We start from the raw sequence: 22,109 nt of genomic DNA on the forward strand, positions 1-22,109 counted from the left end.
ATTTTATGTCGATCTAGCCATGTCCGTCCGTCTGTCCGTCCGTCCGTCCGTCCGTCCGTCCGTCCGTCCGTCCGTCCGTCCGTCTGTCTGTCGAAAGCACGCTAACTTCCGAAGGAGTAAAGCTAGCCGCTTGAAATTTTGCACAAATACTTCTTATTAGTGTAGGTCGGTTGGTATTGTAAATGGGCCATATCGGTCCATGTTTTGATATAGCTGCCATATAAACCGATCTTGGGTCTTGACTTCTTGAGCCTCTAGAGACCGCAATTCTTATCCGATTGGAATGAAATTTTGCACGACGTGTTTTGTTATGATATCCAACAACTGTGCCAAGTATGGTTCAAATTGGCCCATAACCTGATATAGCTGCCATATAAACCGATCTTGGGTCTTGACTTCTTGAGCCTCTAGAGTGCGCAATTCTTATCCGATTGGAATGAAATTTTGCACGACGTGTTTTGTTATGATATCCAACAACTGTGCCAAGTATGGTTCAAATCGGTCTATAACCTGATATAGCTGCCATATAAACCGATCTTGGGTCTTGACTTCTTGAGCCTCTAGCGTGCGCAATTCTTTCCCGATCAGAATGAGTTTTTGCACGACGTGTTTCGTTATGATATCCAACAACTGTGCCAAGTATGGTTGAAATCGGTCCATAACCTGATATTGCTGTCATATAAACAGATCTGGGGATTTGACTTCTTGAGCTTCTAGAGGGCGCAATTCCTATCCGATTTGGCTAAAATTTTGCATGACGTATTTTATTTTTACTTTCAACAACTGTGTCAAAAAAGGTTCAAATCGGTTTATAACCTGATATAGCTACCATATAAACCGATCTGGGATCTTGACTTCTTGACCCCTAGAGGTCGCAATTATTATCCGATATGCCTGAAATTTTATACGATGGATCCTCTCATGACCATCAACAAACGTGTTTATTATGGTCTGAATCGGTCTATAGCCCGATACAGATCCCATGTAAATCGTTCTCTCTATTTTACTTCGTGAGCCCCAATGGGCGCAATTCTTATACGAATTGGCTGAAATTTTACACAGGTCTCCAACATATAATTTAATTGTGGTCCGAACCGGACCATATCTTGATATCGTTTTAATAGCAGAGCAACTCTTTTCTTATATCCTTTTTTGCCTAAGAAGAGATGCCGGGAAAAGAACTCGACAAATGCGATCCATGGTGGAGGGTATATAAGATTCGGCCCGGCCGAACTTAGCACGCTTTTACTTGTTTTTTTTTCTTTCAATTCATACACAATGGAATGCATTTTCAAGATATGATATGTCCAAATGAAAAAATAGAAAAGATTTATAAAAATCTTTTCTAAATATCGCTAAATAATTTAAATAAAAAACCAAAAGGACCTCGAGCTTGAATTTAAAAACATTGAATATAACAGTCGACTTTAAAAATAACATTTTATTTATTAATTTAAAAAAAAAAAATGTATAATATTTTTTTGTGAAACTTTTTTTTATTTTTTTGTTTCGAGTCGAAGTCGAAATAATTTCGACTCCGCAGCCCTGGTTATAATACCGCATACCACAGTAGTGGTGTAGGGCATAAAAATTGGTGGCATGGTTCCTGCTTGTGGTTTCATCGCTTTGCTTGCCCACTGTGATACAACCATGTCTTCATACAGTGTCTTCTTTATAATGGATTACGTCATCACTTTTGTCTGCCACTGTTTATGGGTCTTAGAGGTTAAAACGAAACATCTTTCATCATCACCAACATTTCAAAAAAGAAAACCTATTTGTTTTTCTTCATTTTCCTTTTTTTTTTGTTTTGTTTTTATTTGTTGCAGCATGCACCAAAGTCATCTGTTTCCATACAGCAAAAGAGAAGAGCAAGCATGAAATGATCTTTGAAACCCATTACAGGAAAAACTAAAAGAAAAATTTGCAATTTTACCGTGAAACGCTAAAAGAAAACTTAAACAAATACCTAAAGAAGGCACTTCAAGACAAGCAAATTGAAAGACGCATGCAAACATCAGCCAGGCATTGCCACCTAAAGAAGCCAACAAGGGGCAATAAACGCCAAGGGAATTTCGCTTAGAAAACAGAAAACGCATAAACAAAGTTGAAGAAAAATCGTAAATATTTCGAAGTGATTGCCAGCATTTGGTGGCCAAACAATAACATCTAACTCCCCAACTACCCCCGTTTACTATATGGGACAGTTTGTGAGTGAACGGATTTTGTGGCATTTTGGTTTTGTTTGTTTGACTATCTCTACACCGCCACAAATATGCGCACCTATCAACGCGGTTTCTTTTGTTCCGACCTGAGCATTAGATATCCATACCACGAATGCACCATTACGGTGCCCATGCTGCTTGTGTGCATGCTGCTGCTGCCCATGTTGTTCCTAGGCGTAGTGGAGATCATCCGTCTATGCCACAATTTCCGTTGGCGCCAATACCTAAGAAATGCCTGCTTTAGCTTGGCCTGCTTTAGCTTTGGCTTTATAGCCACCTACCTAAGCACCGAACTGGCCAAGAATGTGGTGCGCCGTCTAAGGCCACACTTCTATATGGCCTGCCGACCGCAGCTCAATGATGGCTCGACTTGCGACGACCCCAAAAATCGCAATTTATTTGTGGAGCTCTACTATTGTTCGAATCGCGACTTATCGGCGCGTCAATTGCGCGAATTGTACGTGTCATTCCCCAGTGCCCATTCGTCGCTGTCATTCTATGCCATGCTGTTTTTGGCTTTTTATCTGCACGCCATCTGGCGGGGTGGCCGCGGCGTTAATCGCGTCTTACGTCATCTGCTGCAATTTCTGTTTCTATCGTTGGCCTGGTTTATATCGCTGAGTCGTGTGGCCGATTACTGGCATCATTGGTCGGATGTAATGGCCGGTGCCATAATGGGTGTTATCTATGCCACACTTACCGCTGTCTATGTGGGCAGATTTCTAAGCTGCCAGTCAGCAGCAACGTCCTCGTCGGCCCTGGGACTTCATGCCAAGCAGTCTTGTCTGCATCAAGCATCGCACAAGCTAAAGACTTCGCTAAAGCAACCCATGCAACATGTTGCAGCCACAGTAAGCTTTCAACCCAGCAGCCTCATGAGTCATGACTCGCCACAACATCAGTTGCAGCAACAACAACAACAACGAACACATCACCAACTACACCATCAACAGCAAATGCAAACGCAAAGGCAGCTTCTACAACAGCAGCACCAGCAACAACAACCACAGGCTTATAGCGATCAAACCTCTTCGACCACATCAACCACAGCTTCAACAGCAGCCGTCTTGGAAGCTGTTACAGCGACGGCTCCCTCTCTGGTCGAAGAGGAGCTGGTTACATTGACATCGGTAAAAGAGCATCTTATAGCTTCTAACGAACGTATATGGAAATCGGGAACATAATGTCGCCTGAAGGCAACAAACGCAGCACCCTAAAGAGGCGGCAGGCATGTTGTCATACATTTCATCGGTAGTGCTGTGATAATTGAAGATATTTTAAACTAGGCAACAAAAGAGAAGAAAACAAGATGGAAAATAATATTTGAGAAAAAAAAAAAACAACAAGCGTAATGTCATACGGATTGATTTACGTATATCAAATTTGGCACAGTGGGATGCAATTTCAAATATGAAAATTAAAAATTAGTAATTTTGGAGAAATTGACAAAGTTGGAAAAATTTGGACACTCGTTCTCTAATATAGATTGCTATAAGAAATTCGATTTTTCGATTTTATTAAAACCGTATTTTTGGTTTTATGAAAACCGGATTTTCGGTTTTTTTTCAGAAATCGAGTTTTCGATTTTTTTAGGCTGCACCAAGATATATAATCCACAGATGGTGCATTACGCGAGAAAAAATTGTACTCAGCCGTTTGCGGTACACCACCTGGTAGTTATGTCATGGGCTGAATTATGTAAACTGTTTCCAGTAAACCGGTTTTTTACTACAATTTAAAAAAATACGAAGAAATAACACATATACTCGTAAGCAACCATAGTTCAGCCAAAAAAAAATCTGGAACGCATTTTCCAAAAAATTCCCTTACATTTGGCGCTGAACGTCTGGGTTCGAATATTGATTTAAGTGATTAAAAAAAAGTTCAGCGGTTTTTAAGCCCTCATTAATGCTGCCGATATTTGACAGCTATTCATAAGCCATTAGTTAAATGTTTGCAGACTGTAATGTGGCTCTGTCAGGAGGAGGTCATGGTGTGTTTATGGATTTGAACGCGTGGACGGGCATATAATTTTTTTCCTCTGCTTTTCACCCAAACTATGTATTACTAAGCAGTGCAATGTTACCGCTTGTATTGTTTTGTTGAATATGGGTTCGACTGAGCCGAACTTTGGATACCCACCACCTGAGGTATATATGTAAACAACCTTTCGTCATAATCCGGTAAAAATGCATATTTTATGCCCCATAGCAGCTACATCGAAATATGGTCCGATTTGGACAAAATTCGGCACGGACATTGAGTGGTCTAGTAAGTACAAGTCATTTTTTAATTTTGTAGAACAAAATATTGGTCTTTTTGGCAGCTATATCCAAATATAGACCGATCTGAAGCATAACGTCATGGATGCCGAAAAATCCTACCATAAGTCACTGTGTCAAATTTCAGCGAAATAGGAAAATAAATGCGCCTTTTATGGGGACAAAACTTTAAATTGAGAGGAAGGGTTGTATGGCAGCTATATCCAAATCTGGACCGATCTGGGCCAAATTGTAGGAGGATGTCGAAGCATCTAACACAACTCACTGTCCCACATTTAGTCAAAATTAGACAATAAATGCGCCTTTTATGGGTACAAGACCATAAATCGAGAGATCGGTCTATATGACAGCTATATCCAAATCTGGATCGATCGGGACCAAATTGAAGAAGAAAGTCGACTGGCCTTACGCAACTCACTGTCCCAAATTTCAGCGAAATTTGATAATAAATGTGGCTTCTATGGGCCTAAGACCTTAAAACGGCGGATCGGTCTATATGGGGGTTATAACAAGATATAGTCCGATATAGCCCATCTTCGAACTTAACCTGCTTATGGACAAAGAAAGTATCTGTGCAAGGTTTCAGCTCAATATCTCTATTTTTTTTAAAGACTGTAGCGTGATTTCAACAGACAGACATGGCTAGATCGTCTTAGATATACATATATTTTATAGGGTCGGAAATGGATATTTCGATGTGTTGCAAACGGAATGAAAAAATGAATATACCTCCCTACTTCGGTGGTGGGTATAAAAATTATTTTTGTGTATGTTTGTTTGTTCCGTATAGACTCAAAAACGGCTGAACTGATTACCTTTACATTTTCACAGATTATGTAGGTTGGTCTGGAAGAGGGAAACACAGGCTATATACATCTTTTTTATCGGAAGGGGGGGCGGACCCTCCCCCTTAGCCACAAAGTATTACCCAAAAATAAAAGTGTACCGATCAGGACAATATGGGACTCAAATGAAAGGAGTATTCAAGGGTAGAGTACGAATTTCACATTAAAAATTGGGTCCTAGTAACTGGGGGCGGCCCCAACCCCAAAACACCCTAAAATAGGTTTATTGTACGAGCATGACAATATGGGACTCAAATGAAAGGTATTCGGGAGTATATTACGAATATAGTCAGGAAAAAGGAATACATTTTATAATATGTTGATATTGGGAAGGGGGCGGGCCTTCCGGCGTTACCCCAAAACACCACTCAAAATCAAAAGTGGACCGATAAGGACAATATGGATATCAATGAAAAGGTATTGAAGAGTAGAATACGAATATGGAAGAAGTCGCCCTAACCCCAAAACTTCTAAAAGCAGACAAATTGAACGTCCATATCAATATGGGGTTCAAAAGAAAAGAATTCGGAAACAACAAATATTGCATTAAATTTGGGGTCCAGGTAGCCAGCGGGCCGACCTAACCCCAAAACTTTTTTAAATAGATATATTCAACGTTCCTATCAATATGGAGCGCAAATGAAAATTATTCGGCACTACATGACAAATATGGCATAAAAAATTAGGTCCAAGTAATGGGAGGTCGCCCCACCCCCAAATACCCACAAATGGGCATAGCCGACCATGAACGTTATTTCAGAGAAGATTACGAATATGACATTAAAATTTGCGTTGAAGTTTAGGTGGCGCTTTTCCTCCTATAAATACGTCGAATAGGTTAATTGACCCATTATGGCAATATGTGACTCAAATGAAAGGTATTTGAGAGTAGAAAACGAACTTGAAATCCAATTTTGGAGCCAAGTGTTAGGGGTACGCTCTAAAACCTCATTTCCGACTATAGCAATATGGAGCACAAATCAATGGTACTTGGGAGTAAAGAACAAATTTGATATAGTTTTTCAGGGCAAAGTGCCGGGGGCCTCCCCAGCCCAAAAACACTCTCCAAACGGTTCACACTTACCGACCATGGCAATGTGGGGCTCAAATTAAAGGGATTTGGGAGTGGAGCACGAATTTGATATCCATATTTGAGTCGAAATGTCTCCTCTAAAAAGCATTTCTCATTATTCTAATTTTCTAAAATACCAGATCCCGGAGATTGGTAATGTGATTTGTTCGAAATGACTGTGAGAGTGCAATCTCACAGTCACCAAAAACAAAACTTGGTTTCTATTGCTATGGTTGGGTGCAGCAGGTGCCACCAAAACCCGCTAAATGTATATATAAACCAATCTCGACAATATAAAGCTTTTTTAATAGGTTTTTATTTAGCTTTCTATTCTAAATAACAGCAAAAATGAAACCTATTGGTTTCAGCTGGACAGAGAAATCCAAAAACGGAATACAATTTAGAAAAAATTTTTTATATAGCATCTAAAAGCGTGCTAAGTGCGGCCGTGCCGAATCTTATATATCCTGCAACATGGATCGCATTTGTCAAGTTCTTAGCCCGGTATCCTTTAATAGACAAACAAAGGATAATGGATAAGAATTGTTTTGCTATTTGAGCTATACCAAGTTATGAACCGATTGGGGCCATACTTAACTTTGCTACTGGAGTCCAACGTGGAAGTCGCTGTGAAAAGTTTCAGCCAACTCGGATAAGAATTAAGCTGTCTACAGCCACAAGAAAGAAAATCGGGAGATCGGTTTATAAGTGAGCTATGTCAGTTTATAAAACGATTAAGACCTTACTTGGCACAATTGTTGGAAGTTCAGACAAACCAATTCGTGCAAAAATTCAGTTAAATCGGATAAGAATTGAGCAGTCTAGCGGCACAAGAAGTCAACATCCGAGATCGGTGTATATGGTACCGATTTGGACCATACTTGGCACAGTTGTTAGAAGTTACAACAAATAACTTCATGCTGAATTTCAGTCAAATCGGATATGGATTGCGCCCTCTAGCGGCTCAAGAAATCAAAATACGAGATCGGTATGCATGGGAGCTATACTAGGTAATGTACCGATTTGGACCATACTTGGCACAGTTGTTAGAAGTTACAACAAATAATTTCATGCTGAATTTCAGCCAAATCGGATATGGATTGCGCCCTCTAGCGGCTCAAGAAATCAAAATACGAGATCGGTATGCATGGGAGCTATACTAGGTAATGTACCGATTTGGACCATACTTGGCACAGTTGTTGGTTGTCAAAACAAAAGACTGTGTGCGTGGAAGTCGCTGTGAAAAATTGTAGCCTCTAGATGGTCAAGAACTCTAGATCCAGAATCGGTTTATATGACAGCTATATCAAAACATGAACAGATATAGGCCAATTACAATATTGGCTAACGGACAGGGCTAAGAAAGTTTTAGCAAACATTTTTGCTGTTTTGAATAACAAATTTGGTGGAGAGTAGCTTTCTTTAAACCTATGATGGGCGAACATTTTTTTTTACGTTGTTGAACGGACATAGTCTGGCCAGACCATTACTTTAAAATAGCTAAAAAATGTAAATGGATTTTTTGAAATTTCTTTTTTTTGTTCAAAAAGTTTAACTCATTTTTATACCCTCCACCATAGGATGGGGGGTAAACTAATTTCGTCAATCCGTTTGTAACACCTCGAAATATGCGTCTAAGACCCCATAAATTATATATATTCTTGATCGTCATGACATTTGAAGTCGATCTAAGCAATGTCCGTCCGTCCGTCTGTCGAAAGCACGCTAACTTTCAAAGGAGTAAAGCTAGGCGGCTGAAATTCTTATTAGTGTAGGTCAATTGGGATTGTAAATGGGCCAAATCGGTTCATGTTTTGATATAGCTGTCATACAAACCAATCTTGGGTCTTGACTTCCTGAGCTTCTAGAGCAAAGAAGTCTAATCGGGAGATCGGTTTATATGGCGGCTACATCAGGACATGGACTGATTTAGACCATACTCACCACAGTTGTTGAAAGTCAAAATAAAACACTTGATGCAAAATTTTACCCCAAACGGATAAAAATTGCGGTTTCCAGGGGCTTAAGATGTCAAATCGGGAGATCAGTTTATAGCTGTATCAGGTTAATGAGTGAAAAAATAACACTCCGTGCAAATTTTCAATCAAATCGGACAACAACGGCGTCTTACAGAGGCTTTAGAAGTCAAATCGGGAGATCGGTTTACATGGGAATATATCAAAATCTGATCCGATAAGCCCCGAATCTGAGCCAATAAGACAATCTCCAACTGCCTATATCAACAGGAAGTCCTTGTGCAAAATTTCAAGCGGATATCTTTATAAAGGGTGATTTTTTTGAGGTTAGGATTTTCATGCATTAGTATTTGACAGATCACGTGGGATTTCAGACATGGTGTCAAAGAGAAAGATGCTCAGTATGCTTTGACATTTCATCATGAATAGACTTACTAACGAGCAACGCTTGCAAATCATTGAATTTTATTACCAAAATCAGTGTTCGGTTCGAAATGTGTTCATTCACCGTAACGTTGCGTCCAACAGCATCTTTGAAACAAGTAAGAAGGCGTTAAGTTCGGCCGGGCCGAACTTTGGATACCCACCACCTCGGGTATATATGTGAACCACATTTCGTCAAAATCCAGTGAAAAATGCATACCTTATGCCACATAGCAGCTCTATAGATATCATCCGATTTAGACCAAATGCTTATAAGTACAAGTCATTGTTCAACCGAGAGATCGGTCTATATGGCAGCTATATCCAAATCTGGACCGATCTGAGCCTAATTGAAGACAAATATCGAAGGGCCCAACACAAGTCATTGTCCCAAATTTCGGCGACATCGGACAATAAATGCGCTTTTTATGGGCCCAAAACCTTAAATCGAGAGATCGGTCTATATGGCAGCTATATCCAAATCTGAACCGATCAGGGCCAAATAGAAGAAAGATGTCGAAGGGCCTAAGGCAACTCACTGTCCTAAATTTCAGCAAAATCGGATAATAAATGTGGCTTTTATGGGCCTAAGACCATAAATCGGAGGATCGGTCTATATGGCAGCTATATCCAAATTTGGACCGATCTGGGCCAAATTGACGAAGGATGTTGAAGGGCTCAACGCAACTCACTGTCCCAAATTTCAGCAAAATCGGATAATAAATGTGGCTTTTATGGGCCTAAGACCATAAATCGGAGGATCGGTCTATATGGCAGCTATATCCAAATTTGGACCGATCTGAGCCAAATTGACGAAGGATGTCGAAGGACTCAACGCAACTCACTCTCCAACATTTTAGCAAAATCGGATAATAAATGTGGCTTTTATGGGCCTAAGACCATAAATCGGCGGATCGGTCTATATGGGGGCTATATCAAGATATAGTCCGATATAGCCCATCTTCGAACTTAACCTGCTTATGGACAAAAAAAGAACCTGTGCAAAATTTCAGCTCAATATCTCTATTTTTAAAGGCTGTAGCGTGATTTCAACAGACAGACGGACAGACGGACGGACATGTCTAGATCGTCTTAGATTTTCACGCTGATCAAGAATATATATACTTTATAGGGTCGGAAATGGATATTTCGATGTGTTGCAAACGGAATGACAAAATGAATATACCCCCATCCTTCGGTGGTGGGTATAAAAATACGGTCCAATGATTCCACCAGCGTACAAACCACACCAAACAGTGCATTTTTCGGGATGCATGGACAGTTCTTGAACGGCTTCTGGTTGCTCTTCACTCCAAATGCGGCAATTTTGCTTAGTTACGTAGCCATTCAACCAGAAATGAGCCTCATCGCTGAACAAAATTTGTCAAAATTTGAACACATTTCGAACCGAACACTGATTTTGGTAATAAAATTCAATGATTTGCAAGCGTTGCTCGTTAGTAAGTCTATTCATGATGAAATGTCAAAGCATACTGAGCATCTTTCTCTTTGACACCATGTCAGAAATCCCACGTGATCTGTCAAATACTAATGCATGAAAATCCTAACCTCAAAAAAATCACCCTTTAATTATATTGGGTTGCCCAACAAGTAATTGCGGATTTTTTAAAAGAAAGTAAATGCATTTTTAATAATACTTAGAATGAACTTTAATCAATTATACTTTTTTTACACTTTTTTTCTAAAGCAAGCTAAAAGTAACAGCTGATGACTGACAGAAGAAAGAATGCAATTACAGAGTCACAAGCTGTGAAAAAATTTGTCAACGCCGACTATATGAAAAATCCACAATTACTTTTTGGGCAACCCAATACTTAGAACCCTTCAATTTAATTATACATTAAGTTGCCTTTTCATAAAAATACCTAATGAATTGTAGGGAAGCCATAAAAGTCAAAATTGGTCCGGCCAGACCCATCAGCGCTTCCTAGAGTTGAAAAAAAAAATGTTAAATTAGGTATTCCTATTATTATTTGCTTTATTGTTTACTAACAAAAAGTTTGTTGCTTAGTGTAAAATGGCTGGTAGTCTGGTTTTGTTGGCCTTTAGATACATAAATCTAGCATTGCGTATCGTATGGATGATTGTGCCAATGATGATTTGGATGCCATTGCCGATGTCTTGGTGCAATTATTTATGCCCTCTTTTAGTAGTCTCCTTCGCCCCAATGTTGTTGCTGCTGCCGCTGTTGTTGTTGTTGTTGTTGCTGATATTGTTTTTGTACAATTACTGTAATTGAGAAATTATTATTATGATGTGTATTGAAATGTGATAACTTTCATTTTTTTTTTGTTTGTTTTGTTTTAATTTTCTTCCATCTTTTCTGCCCAATGCTATTTTCATTTTATTTTATTGTAGTATGTAAGAGTAGCCTTTATAGACTCTATGTAGATGTGACTGTATTTAAGTTCTGTCCGTCAGTACTCCAAGGGGCAATTGTTGGTATGTCCATGCATAACAGTAAGTTTTTCTATTTGTAAAAATATCTGCATTAATGGCAATGCAGTGTATGCAGTTTGTAGCAGCTTTCTGCATTCAGGGGTGTACTGAGTGTTTGAGTTTAAGCCTCCCTACTCTCTTATTTTGTTGTTGTTTTTGTTTTTATAAATCGATGTCATTGTATTTGTTTTATATTTATGATGGCACTAAATATTAAATGTTAGGGTATCCAATGGGGAGTCCATATATGTGTGCTGCCGCATCCCTGCAAACATTTTTGATCGCCAAACTATGTTGCGCAAATCTTCTAGCCGAAGGTTACGATCGCGAAGGGGCTCGTCTAAGAGTCGTAGACGATTCCCCCGTAGTGAGAGGTTGTGTCATCAAGACGTATCTTCTGGTAGAGTGTTCAGCAAATCTTGGAAGGAGTCTTGGAAGTCTTAGAATCCGACAAGAATCGTGTGGTCGAGTAATGTGTGAGTGTTTTGGAAGTTAAGGTTAGGTTTAGGTTGCAGTCTGCCATCCGACTCAATTAGACGTTTTCGTCCATAGTGATACCACAGAAACAGAAGAAGGAAGATGCCTTCTAGTTCCTACCGTTGAACCATCCAGATTGCTTTAAAAAGCCCAATAACTTGCGAATGTTCACATCTGCTAAATCAGACAGGTTCTCAAAGAAATGAGAACCTAAAGTGGAAATCCATCTGACTGCTAGTGCGGGACACACATACAGACGATGTTCTATGGTCTCTTCTTCTTCGATATCCTCACAGCTTCTGCAAAAGTCGTTACTGGCAACCTTCAGACTGTCAGCATGTTTTCCGATTAAACAGTGACCTGACATGACGGACACAATGACTGAGACCTCTATTCTAGCCAATGACAGCAAAGCGTTAGACCTCTTCAAGTCTGGATTAGGCCACATAGTTTTGGAATGCTCACAGCCCCCTCTTTTTGGCCATCTTTCATTCGTTGCACTTCGGGCCTGGTCCTGAAAACTTAGCTTACATGTCGCTAGAGGCATACCCACAGATTTCAGTATACCTCGCAAGCTCGTCCGCTTTACAATTGCCTAGGATATCTCTGTTGCCCGGCACCCAGAACAGGTAAATTTTGAACTGTTCAGCCTTCTCGTTAAAAGATCTGCGACAGTCGAGTTTTGGAAGATTAATAATAGATAATTAATAGCAACGCGCCAGACGAAAGAGAGGTATCGGGAGAAAAGAAGATTCTCCTCTCTCCTTTTCTTACGTCTATTCCGCTGATAGAAAAAGGCAACGGAAAGAAGTGGGTGTGAGCGAATTGAAATGTACAGGAGTCAGAATGAAGTCCGGAAATTCTACCAAAGAATTAAACATCAAACCGATGGCTTTGGTGCAGGCTCATCCTCCTGCAGAGACAAAGAAAGAAATCTGGTAACCGACACAGAGAGCATGCTGAGGATATGGAAAGAACATTTTACCCGACTTCGGCGGTGAAGAGGATACCGCAGAACCAATTCCTGGTGACGGTATAGAATGTTTACCTCCTAGTCAGAAATAGGTCCAAGTAGCAGTGACCCGGCTTAAGAACAACAAGGTAGCAGGAGCCGACGGGTTACCCGCTAAATTATTTAAGACCGGAGGCGACACGCTGATAAGGCGTATGCATCAGCTTGTCTGCTTAATCTAAGAAGAATTAGAAGAACGCATATCTGATTATTGGAACCAGAGCATACTAGGTGCCGTACACAACAAAGAAGTCTAGACGGAATGTGCCAACTTTCCCCAACGCATACAAAATACTCTCGAGCTGGCTGTGTGAAAGATTAAAATCTAAAGTCAATGAGATAATTGGGCCCTACTATTGCGGCTTTAGACTTGCTAAATCCGCCATAGACCAGATATTCACAATGCACCAAATCCTGGAAAAGATCCGAGAAGGACAAATCAACACCCACCATCTATTTGTTGACTACAAAGCCGCTTTAGATATCCCTTTATGTTCAAAGGTATTTAAAGGCATGTCTGAGTTTGGTATCCCTGCAAAATTAATAAGACTCTGTAGGATGGCACTTGCTGATACACGTTCCGCAGTAAGAATAGGAAGGAATCTCTCCAAACCATTCAATACCAAACGAAGTTTCAGAAATGGATACAGCCTATCGTGTCCTGTCGAAGAAGATTATACGAGATGCAGATGTGAATAGATGTGGCACACTACTCACAAGAGAACACATGCTACTCGCCTATGCCGATGACATTGATATCATAAGTCTGTCACCGGAAGTAGTAACTGCAGCCTTTGAAAGAGTCAGTGAAAATGGGTCTGGCAGTAAATGGAGATAAGACGAAATGGATGGTTTCAACTCCCTAAATGCCTTGTACAATCGAGCAGGTAAAGATAATGGAGAAAGTTGGCAACCACAACTTTGAAATAGTCAGTAACTCTCTACCACGGCACCGCCGTAACCGAATCGAATGACACCAGTTTTGAAATAAAGTGAAGAATAATACTGGCAAACAGATGCTACTTTGGATTAAGTTTGAGCAGTTTGGAAACAAGGCCACCTCTCGACAGACGAAAATTACACTATACAATACACTGATACTACCCGTGTTGTTATATGGGTACTTGTGAAAGCGGACGAGGCAGTGCTTGGAGTGTTTGAGAGAAAGATTCTTCGTGAAATATATGGACCAGTTTGCGTTAATGGAGAATATAGGCGTATGACGACGGTACCATAGTTACACGCATCAAAATACAATGGCTGCGTTGGCTAGGTCTTGTTGTCAGAATGGATGAAGAAGCTCTAGCAATGAAGTCTGTTGAAGGCAAACCGGGACGGCAAAGAGCCCGATGGAAAGATCAAGTGGTGGGAGACTCCTAGGAATTTGGTGTCATAGATTAAAGAAGGAGAGCAGAAGATCGAGGCGCTGGGAATGCTATTCTACGTTCGGTTAGTGGAACAAATTTTCTGTCATAGCCAATTAAAGTAAAGTAAGTAAGTAACCACTAGCTGTATGACGACAATTGTATAGTTACACGTATCCAAATACAACGGCTGCGTTCGCTAGGTCATGTTTTCAGAATGGATGAAGAAGCTCCAGCAAAGAAGCCTTTTGAAGGCAAACATGGCGGTACACACAAACCGGGACGACCAATAGCCCGATGGAAAGAGCAAGTGGTGGGAGACACCCTGAAAATTGGTGTCAGAGATTGCAAAACGAGCGCAGTAGATCGAGGCGCTTGGAACGCTATTTTACATTCGGCTAGTCGAACAAATGTTCTGTCATAGCCAAAAAAAGTCACAAGTTGTGGAAGTTGTCCGCTCAAAACAAAACTTTGAATAACATAATTCATAATTCAAGTCCTAAATGAAACGGCCTTGATAATATAAAAAATCTAGAGAAGAAAACTTTGATGATTAATAATCCAATCTTCTGAACAGGTATAACGCAATGGGTTGGGTAATAATCGTCGCGAAGAGTTGCTAAAACTTCCGCACACACAATGGATTCCACAATGATATCATAGAAGAGTGTTTCGCGACTCATACGGAAGAACACTTCCAGAACACAAAATCTTCCAGAAGATTGTTTTATTATTACGAAAAATGTTTGTAGGGATTGTCCATATGCATGAGGCAAGTGTGTGAGGGTAACTGTGTGAGTAGCTGCTTTGCTTTGTTTTTTATATGCCAATTTATGATGCATATTATTTTTTATGATAATTTTTATATAGATTTCGATGTTGTCGACGTCCCGGGCGTCATCATTGTCGTTGTCATTGTCGACGCAGTGGCCAACGTCGCCACCGGCACCATAATATTGGCTCTATTTATGAAGATATAAATTTTATAAACATTGTACTCTTTTTTTTTGGTTGCTGCGTTTTTTCTCGCTGCTGCTTTTTTCTGTAAAAGACTCCCTAGAAGCTCCATTAAAGTGTGGAGTTGAAAAGAATGACTGCAAAAATCAACAAAAAAACTCACTCGCATAATAATCGCATAAATTTGTGATTCCCATGAGAATTTATTATGGTGGGCATTAGGTTACAACATTGTTACGGATAATAATGCTAAATATGAAAGATTTGAAATCGAATATGTGCGCGCTTTCTGACTTCTAATGATGAAGTCGCACATTTTCTATTTTTTTTTTTAATTTTTTTTTTTTGCTGCGGATGTGCTCTGCATAAGAAAATTTTTTTAGTTTGACGATGAAGATGACGATAACGTAGAGTTTTGGACACCGGAAAAAGGGTCTGGTATTGCATGACTGCTACCATTTGACGTCCAGCTCTTGGGGGGGAAACCCAGTCCTCAGCGGCCCATGAAATAAGAGAAAAAGTTTTTGCATCCAGCCAGAACGAAGATGATGTCTTCGGTTTGTGATCAAAGGCGAAATGCGATAGCATGGGACTACAAAAATATGTAAGTATTGTAAAATACACAGGAAAAATGTTAGCGATATTAAAAAGAACAAGTTTAAAGGCTTAAAAAAGATCAATAAAAATTGAAATATTAAAACAAATGTTGAGATATTAAATGTGAAATAAAAAAGAATTAAACAAATTAAAACAAAATCTAAACAATGTAGTTAAAAAACAAGAAAAAGGCGTTAAGTTCGGCCGGGCCTAACTTTGGATACCCACCACCTCGGGAATATATGTAAACCACCGTTCGTCAAATCCGGGGAAAAATGCTATATCGAAATATGTTCCGATTTGGACCAAATACTGATAAGACCAAATACTGATAAGTCATTATTCAACTGGGTAAAACAAAATTTTGATCTTTTTAGTAGGTATATCTAAAAATAAACCGATCTAAACCATAAACGACACGGATGTCGAAAAGCTTAACATATGCCACTGTATCAAGTTTCAGTGAAATCGGATAATAAATGCGCCTTTTATTGGGCCATGGCTTTTTATCGAGATATCGGTCTATATGGCAGCTATATCCAAATCTGGACCGATTTGGACCAAGTTGCAGATAAATGTCGCAGAGCCTAACAGAACTCACTGTCCCAATTTTCGGCGAAATTGGATAATAAATGCGCCTTTTATGGCCCCAAAACCACAAATCAAGAGATCGGTCTATATGGCAGCTATATTCAAATCTGGACCGATCTGAGCCAAATGGAAAAATAATATCGAAAGTTTTAACACAACTCACTGTTCTAAATTTCGGCCACATCGGACAATAAATGTGCCTTTTATGTACTCAAAACCTTAAATCGAGAGATCGGTCTATATGGCAGCTATATTCAAATCTAAACCGATCATGGTCAAATTAACGAAGGATGTCGAAGGGCCTAAGACAACTTACTGTCCCGAATTTCAGCAAAATCGGGTAATAAATGTGGCTTTTATGGGCCTAAGACCCTAAATCAGAGGATCGGTCTATATGGCAGCTATATCCAAATCTGAACCGATCTGGGCCAAATTAACGAAGGATGTCGAAGGACCTGAGAGGACTTACTTTCCGAAATTTCAGCAAAATCGGATGATAAATGTGGCTTTTATTGGCCTAAGACCCTAAATCGGAGGATCGGTCTATATGGCAGCTATATCCAAATCTGGACCGATCTGAGCTATATTGACGAAGGATGTCGAAGGGCCTAACACAACTCACTTTCCCAAATTTCAGCAAAATCGGATAATAAATGTGGCTTTTATGAGCCTAAGACCCTAAATCGGAGGATCTGGGCTATATCAAGATATAGTCCGATATAGTCCATCTTCGAACTTAACCTGCTTATGAACAAAAAAGGAATCTATGCAAAATTTCAGCTCAATATCTCTATTTTTAAAGACTGAAGCGTGATTTCAACAGACAGACGGACAGACGGACGGACACGTCTAGATCGTCTTAGATTTTTACGCTGATCAAGAATATATATACTTTATAGGGTCGGAAATGCATATTTCGATGTGTTGCAAACGGAATGACTAAATGAATATACCCCCATCCTTCGGTGGTGGGTATAAAAAGGGCCAATCTATAAAAACTAATTGTGACCTACATGCTAGAGACTTATAAACTAAACTTAAAATCTATACTTAAAGCTAGGGAATTATTTATAAGTTCAATAAATCTAAGCGCCCGTAGACACTCCTATAACTGAGGCATTGATAACACATTATAGTGTTACCAAGATTCACTTCAATCTTCTGGAGTCCCTTCGAGTAGAGTGGTAATCCCAAAATGGTACTCGCCCTAAACTCAGACCACTGTATCGCCCTGACCTGCGGGGCAAATGAATCAATGTCCTTCATGATATCCAGAAACCCCTTCCCGCACTATCCCATGCATTTCCCATGGATAGATCGACAGGGCCCCGCCTCCAGCAGCGGGAGGCGTGACCGACGCCGTTTGCGGCCGCCGTTCACCATCAGCAATGGCTGCATATGTAGCACCCTGATGAGCTAACTTCTCCGATCACCCAAGATAGCTTGCCCTCACTTCCTCTCGCCTATCAACAATTCTCCTTAACATCGCAACTCTGTGTGGACATTGCTTCGAGCTAGCAGCATGGCCCTCCACTCCAATTAGCAAATCAGACGCATCAACCACAACCTCAGTATCTTTGGGCGGAATGGTGCATGGTGCGAGCCATGCGTTTGAGCACATTCCACACATCTATACGGCATGCTGCAGTTAGATGAAACTTGCCCAAACCGTTGGCAATTGAAGCTCCGCGCCATTCCTCGAACTAAATCCTAAACTAAATCCTCCTAAATCGCTCTCAAGGAAGTCCGTAACCTCCTCTCTAAAATACACACATGACAACCCTGCTACCACCACACCATACGGTAACTCACTGATAGGCGTATGTACAGGGTGGCTGATGAATATTGCTACAATGATGAATATTGCTACATTTTTTTTTCGGTGTATGGAATACATTTTTCTTTTATTCATGTTAAATTAAATTATTAAATTAATTATTAAATTATTATTAATTAAATTAATTAATTAATTAATTAAATTAATTAATAAATTATTATTATTAAATAGAAAAAAAGTTATTACATTTTTTTTTGGTAGCGGCTTTCATCAGCCACCCTGTATATGGAATTTATACTTCCTCTCTGACTTTCGCCCTGTCGAAATTGTCACGTTCCTTCATATGAAGAGAGATCACTCGCCATCTCGTCAATCTCAGCTCAGACAAATCCCTATTAAAGTTAGCCCTTAATACAGTTCTAATCTCCTTAACACTAACCTCATGTATGGTAATCGCGGTCAGAGACCTATCCCTCGATATATTTCATTAGGCATCTTCTGAATACTTATAAAGGGTGATTTTTTTGAGGTTAGGATTTTCATGCATTAGTATTTGACAGATCACGTGGGATTTCAGACATGGTGTCAAAGAGAAAGATGCTCAGTATGCTTTGACATTTCATCATGAATAGACTTACTAACGAGCAACGCTTGCAAATCATTGAATTTTATTGCCAAAATCAGTGTTCGGTTCGAAATGTGTTCATTCACCGTAACGTTGCGTCCAACAGCATCTTTGAAAAAATACGGTCCAATGATTCCACCAGCGTACAAACCACACCAAACAGTGCATTTTTCGGGATGCATGGGCAGTTCTTGAACGGCTTCTGGTTGCTCTTCACTCCAAATGCGGCAATTTTGCTTACTTACGTAGCCATTCAACCAGAAATGAGCCTCATCGCTGAACAAAATTTGTCAAAATTTGAACACATTTCGAACCGAACACTGATTTTGGTAATAAAATTCAATGATTTGCAAGCGTTGCTCGTTAGTAAGTCTATTCATGATGAAATGTCAAAGCATACTGAGCATCTTTCTCTTTGACACCATGTCTGAAATCCCACGTGATCTGTCAAATACTAATGCATGAAAATCCTAACCTCAAAAAAATCACCCTTTAGTTGAAGGCCCTGTTGTAATTCGAGCATGGTGTTGTAATTCGGGCCTGGACACAAGGTGTCTTCTGTGTTGTACTCAGCAATGAACTGTTGTTGCACATATTTACATTATTCTTCTTGAGTGTTGACATGTTCTTCTGCATTTACCGCTGGCGGTGCGATATTTAACTCCATCTGATTCGACGTACCGAAGTCTTCGGCAGTCCAGTTTTCCTCGCAAACTCTGGCTTGTTCAGATTCCATAGATTCCGATATTGTTGCATTTCTTCATTCATTTCTAGAATCTTTCTTACAGAGTACAGCGTATTTTTTTCCAGATTTTCATATGCAAGCCGCTGTTGAAAAGTCTTACATTGTGAAGGCAAATCACTACTCGAGCTATTGCCGGTCTTTCCCTTTTTATGCTTGCATTGCCTATGGACGAAATCATCGCCCTTGAGACCTGCATCCCTGCATGCGATGCAATTAAGACTTGATCAGTCGCCTTAGCTTGATAGCATCGGCAAAACCATTTGCCGGCGGCATATTAACTCCTTCCATCAATTTGTTTACTCATTTGAAAGTTGTCACAGTCTCGTTGAATGTCAATGGTATTGATATTCATCATCTCTATAAGTCTCTCTCAGGCAACCACTATACTTTTCTATTTGCCTATCCACTTCTGTGGCAAAAACGGTCCCATCTAAAGCGATCTCTCGATTATTATTGTTCGATTCCTAGAAGCTTGCCTGTTTTGGAATTTTATTTCTATAGAGACTGTCTCAAAATTTTGTTGCTATATTAAATTTGGCAAAATTTTGTTTTCTATAGAAAAATTTTTAAAAATTTATTGCTAAGAAAATTTTGTCATAATTTCTTCTACAAAAAATTTTTAAACTTTTTTTTTAAATTTTACTCCGGCTTTAGACCATTGTTTAATGCTTTCTAGCTTCAAAGAAAATAGTATAGCAAAAAACATTTTAAAGCCAGCAAAAAAAAATGACAAAAAATCCAACAACAAAATGAAACAACCAAAATGAGGTAGCGCTAAACAATTTTTTTGTTTTCTATAGAAAACTTTTTAAAAATTTTTTGTTTTCTAAAATTTTTGTTTTATTAAGTCTTTTTTTTTGTTAAATTTTATTTCTTATTTCTATAGAAACTTTTGTTGAAATTTTACTTTTATCGAAAATTCTGTCAAAATTTGATTTCTATTTTTTCGTCTGTTTACGCTCTGCAAATTTTGCCCTTGACAATTCTACTAAGGAACAGGGGCAAGTTTCTCACATATCAATGATAAGGGGCCTCCTTTTTATAGCGGAGTCCGAACGGCGTGCCGAAGAGAGACACCTCTTTGGTGAGAAGTGTTACATGGCAAAGTAGGTCACAAATATTGCCAGCATTAGGAGGGGAAAATCACCGCTGAAAATATTTTCTGATGGTCTCGCCAGATTTCGAACCCAGGCGTTCAGCGTCTTAGGCGGACATACAAACCTCTGCACTGCGGTGGCCTTCACACTCTTTTATTAAGATTTTTTAAAATTTTTCGTATTGTCATCAACACCTTTTTCAAATTGCTCTAAATACCCAACGACTGTTGGGTACTGTGTAGAGCACACTTTTGTTTTAATACAGGACTTAATAAGTCCTCTAAATCTTCTCAGCGCAGTAAGCGAGACAAATTTAACACGAGTGTGTTCGGCCTAAGCACAAAAAACACTTGTACCGATTTGAAGTGCACAACAAAAAGACTTCGGCAGTGTTGATGTGTTTTGTTGTTCTAAGCATTATTGATTAGTTTGTGCCGGAATTGTAGAAAATAGGTCTTTCTGCGCTTGGGAGATCATGGGAACTTATTGAGCCCTGTTTCAGAACAATAAAGTGCTCTACACCCTACTCAATTGTCGTTGGGTATGTAGAGCACCTTAATCAATTTTTCAAAGATGTTGATGAAGATACATGGCGTATCAGTCAAAGTGTTTTCGACCCAAGCACATTCTTGCTTAACTTTTATTAAGTCTTCTGCCTTGCTATTCTTCGAATAGAAAGCATTGAATTTAAATGATCTGGAGCTGGAATTGCTCCAAAAATCACGAAAAAAATTTGTTCCAAAGAAAATGTTGTCAACATTTTATTTTTGTAGAAAATTTGGTCAAAATTGAAAATTTTAACTATATTTAGATTTTTATATGCCTTTGATTTTTATAAAAATTGTTGTCCTAAGTTTGATTTTTAGGGAATTTTTTTTTCAAATTTAATTTTTTTGGAACATTTTGTCAAAATTTTATTGCAATAGATTTTTTTTTAATTTTGATTTTTATGGTGAATTTTGTCAAAATTTTATTCAATAGAAAATTTTATTTTATTTTTGAAGAAAAACTTTCCAAAATTTTATTTTTGAAGAAAATTTTTATTTTTTTGGAAAATTTTGTGAATATAAAATTTTGACAGAAAATGTCAACATTTTGATATAGAGAATATTTTCAAAATGTATTCCCAGTAAAATTTTGCTTGAATTTTAGTTTTGGCAGTCATTCTGACACTGTACACTTTGCGTCAAAGATAATGGATTTACAACCAAACAAGAACACCTCTTTGTATACGTATATATGGAACCAATTTAATAAACAAATTTTGCCGTAAGTTCAATTTCTACTACAAACCCCATCACATTGAGATGCTTGGCACTTCATAACTTACTGTAATTTCAATAAAATCTTAGATTAAGATTATATTGTATATGTTAAGTTTTAAAATACTAATATATTTATTCCAATTTTAAGAGTCCAGAAGCATTTGAATCTTAAATTCGTACACTTTTGTTTGCCTCATAAGAATGTTGTTGTTTCTAAGGAAGAGATGTATTAAATTAAGAATAAATGCTTTATTTGCATTTGCCAATTAGTATCTAGTTAAAACTAAGTTGACAACCAATCAATAATTCATCCTTTATT

General features: G+C 38.9%; 1 protein-coding gene across 5 annotated transcripts in view; it reads left to right on the plus strand.

Annotated features, from left to right (window-relative positions):
- The window catches only part of LOC106094656 (putative phosphatidate phosphatase), a 162,958-nt gene extending 159,231 nt beyond the window's left edge, over positions 1-3,727 (plus strand). For all 5 annotated transcript variants that reach the window (XM_059360340.1, XM_059360336.1, XM_059360338.1 and 2 more), the window contains one exon: positions 1,830-3,727. In XM_059360340.1, coding sequence (XP_059216323.1) covers positions 2,276-3,409 — 1,134 coding nt within the window. In that variant the 5' untranslated portion in view covers positions 1,830-2,275 and the 3' untranslated portion in view covers positions 3,410-3,727. The remainder of the gene's footprint in view (positions 1-1,829) is intronic.
- Positions 3,728-22,109: the final 18,382 nt, after the last annotated feature.

This window comes from Stomoxys calcitrans, chromosome 1 (genome assembly GCF_963082655.1).
Source record: "Stomoxys calcitrans chromosome 1, idStoCalc2.1, whole genome shotgun sequence".
Lineage (NCBI taxonomy): Eukaryota > Metazoa > Arthropoda > Insecta > Diptera > Muscidae > Stomoxys > Stomoxys calcitrans.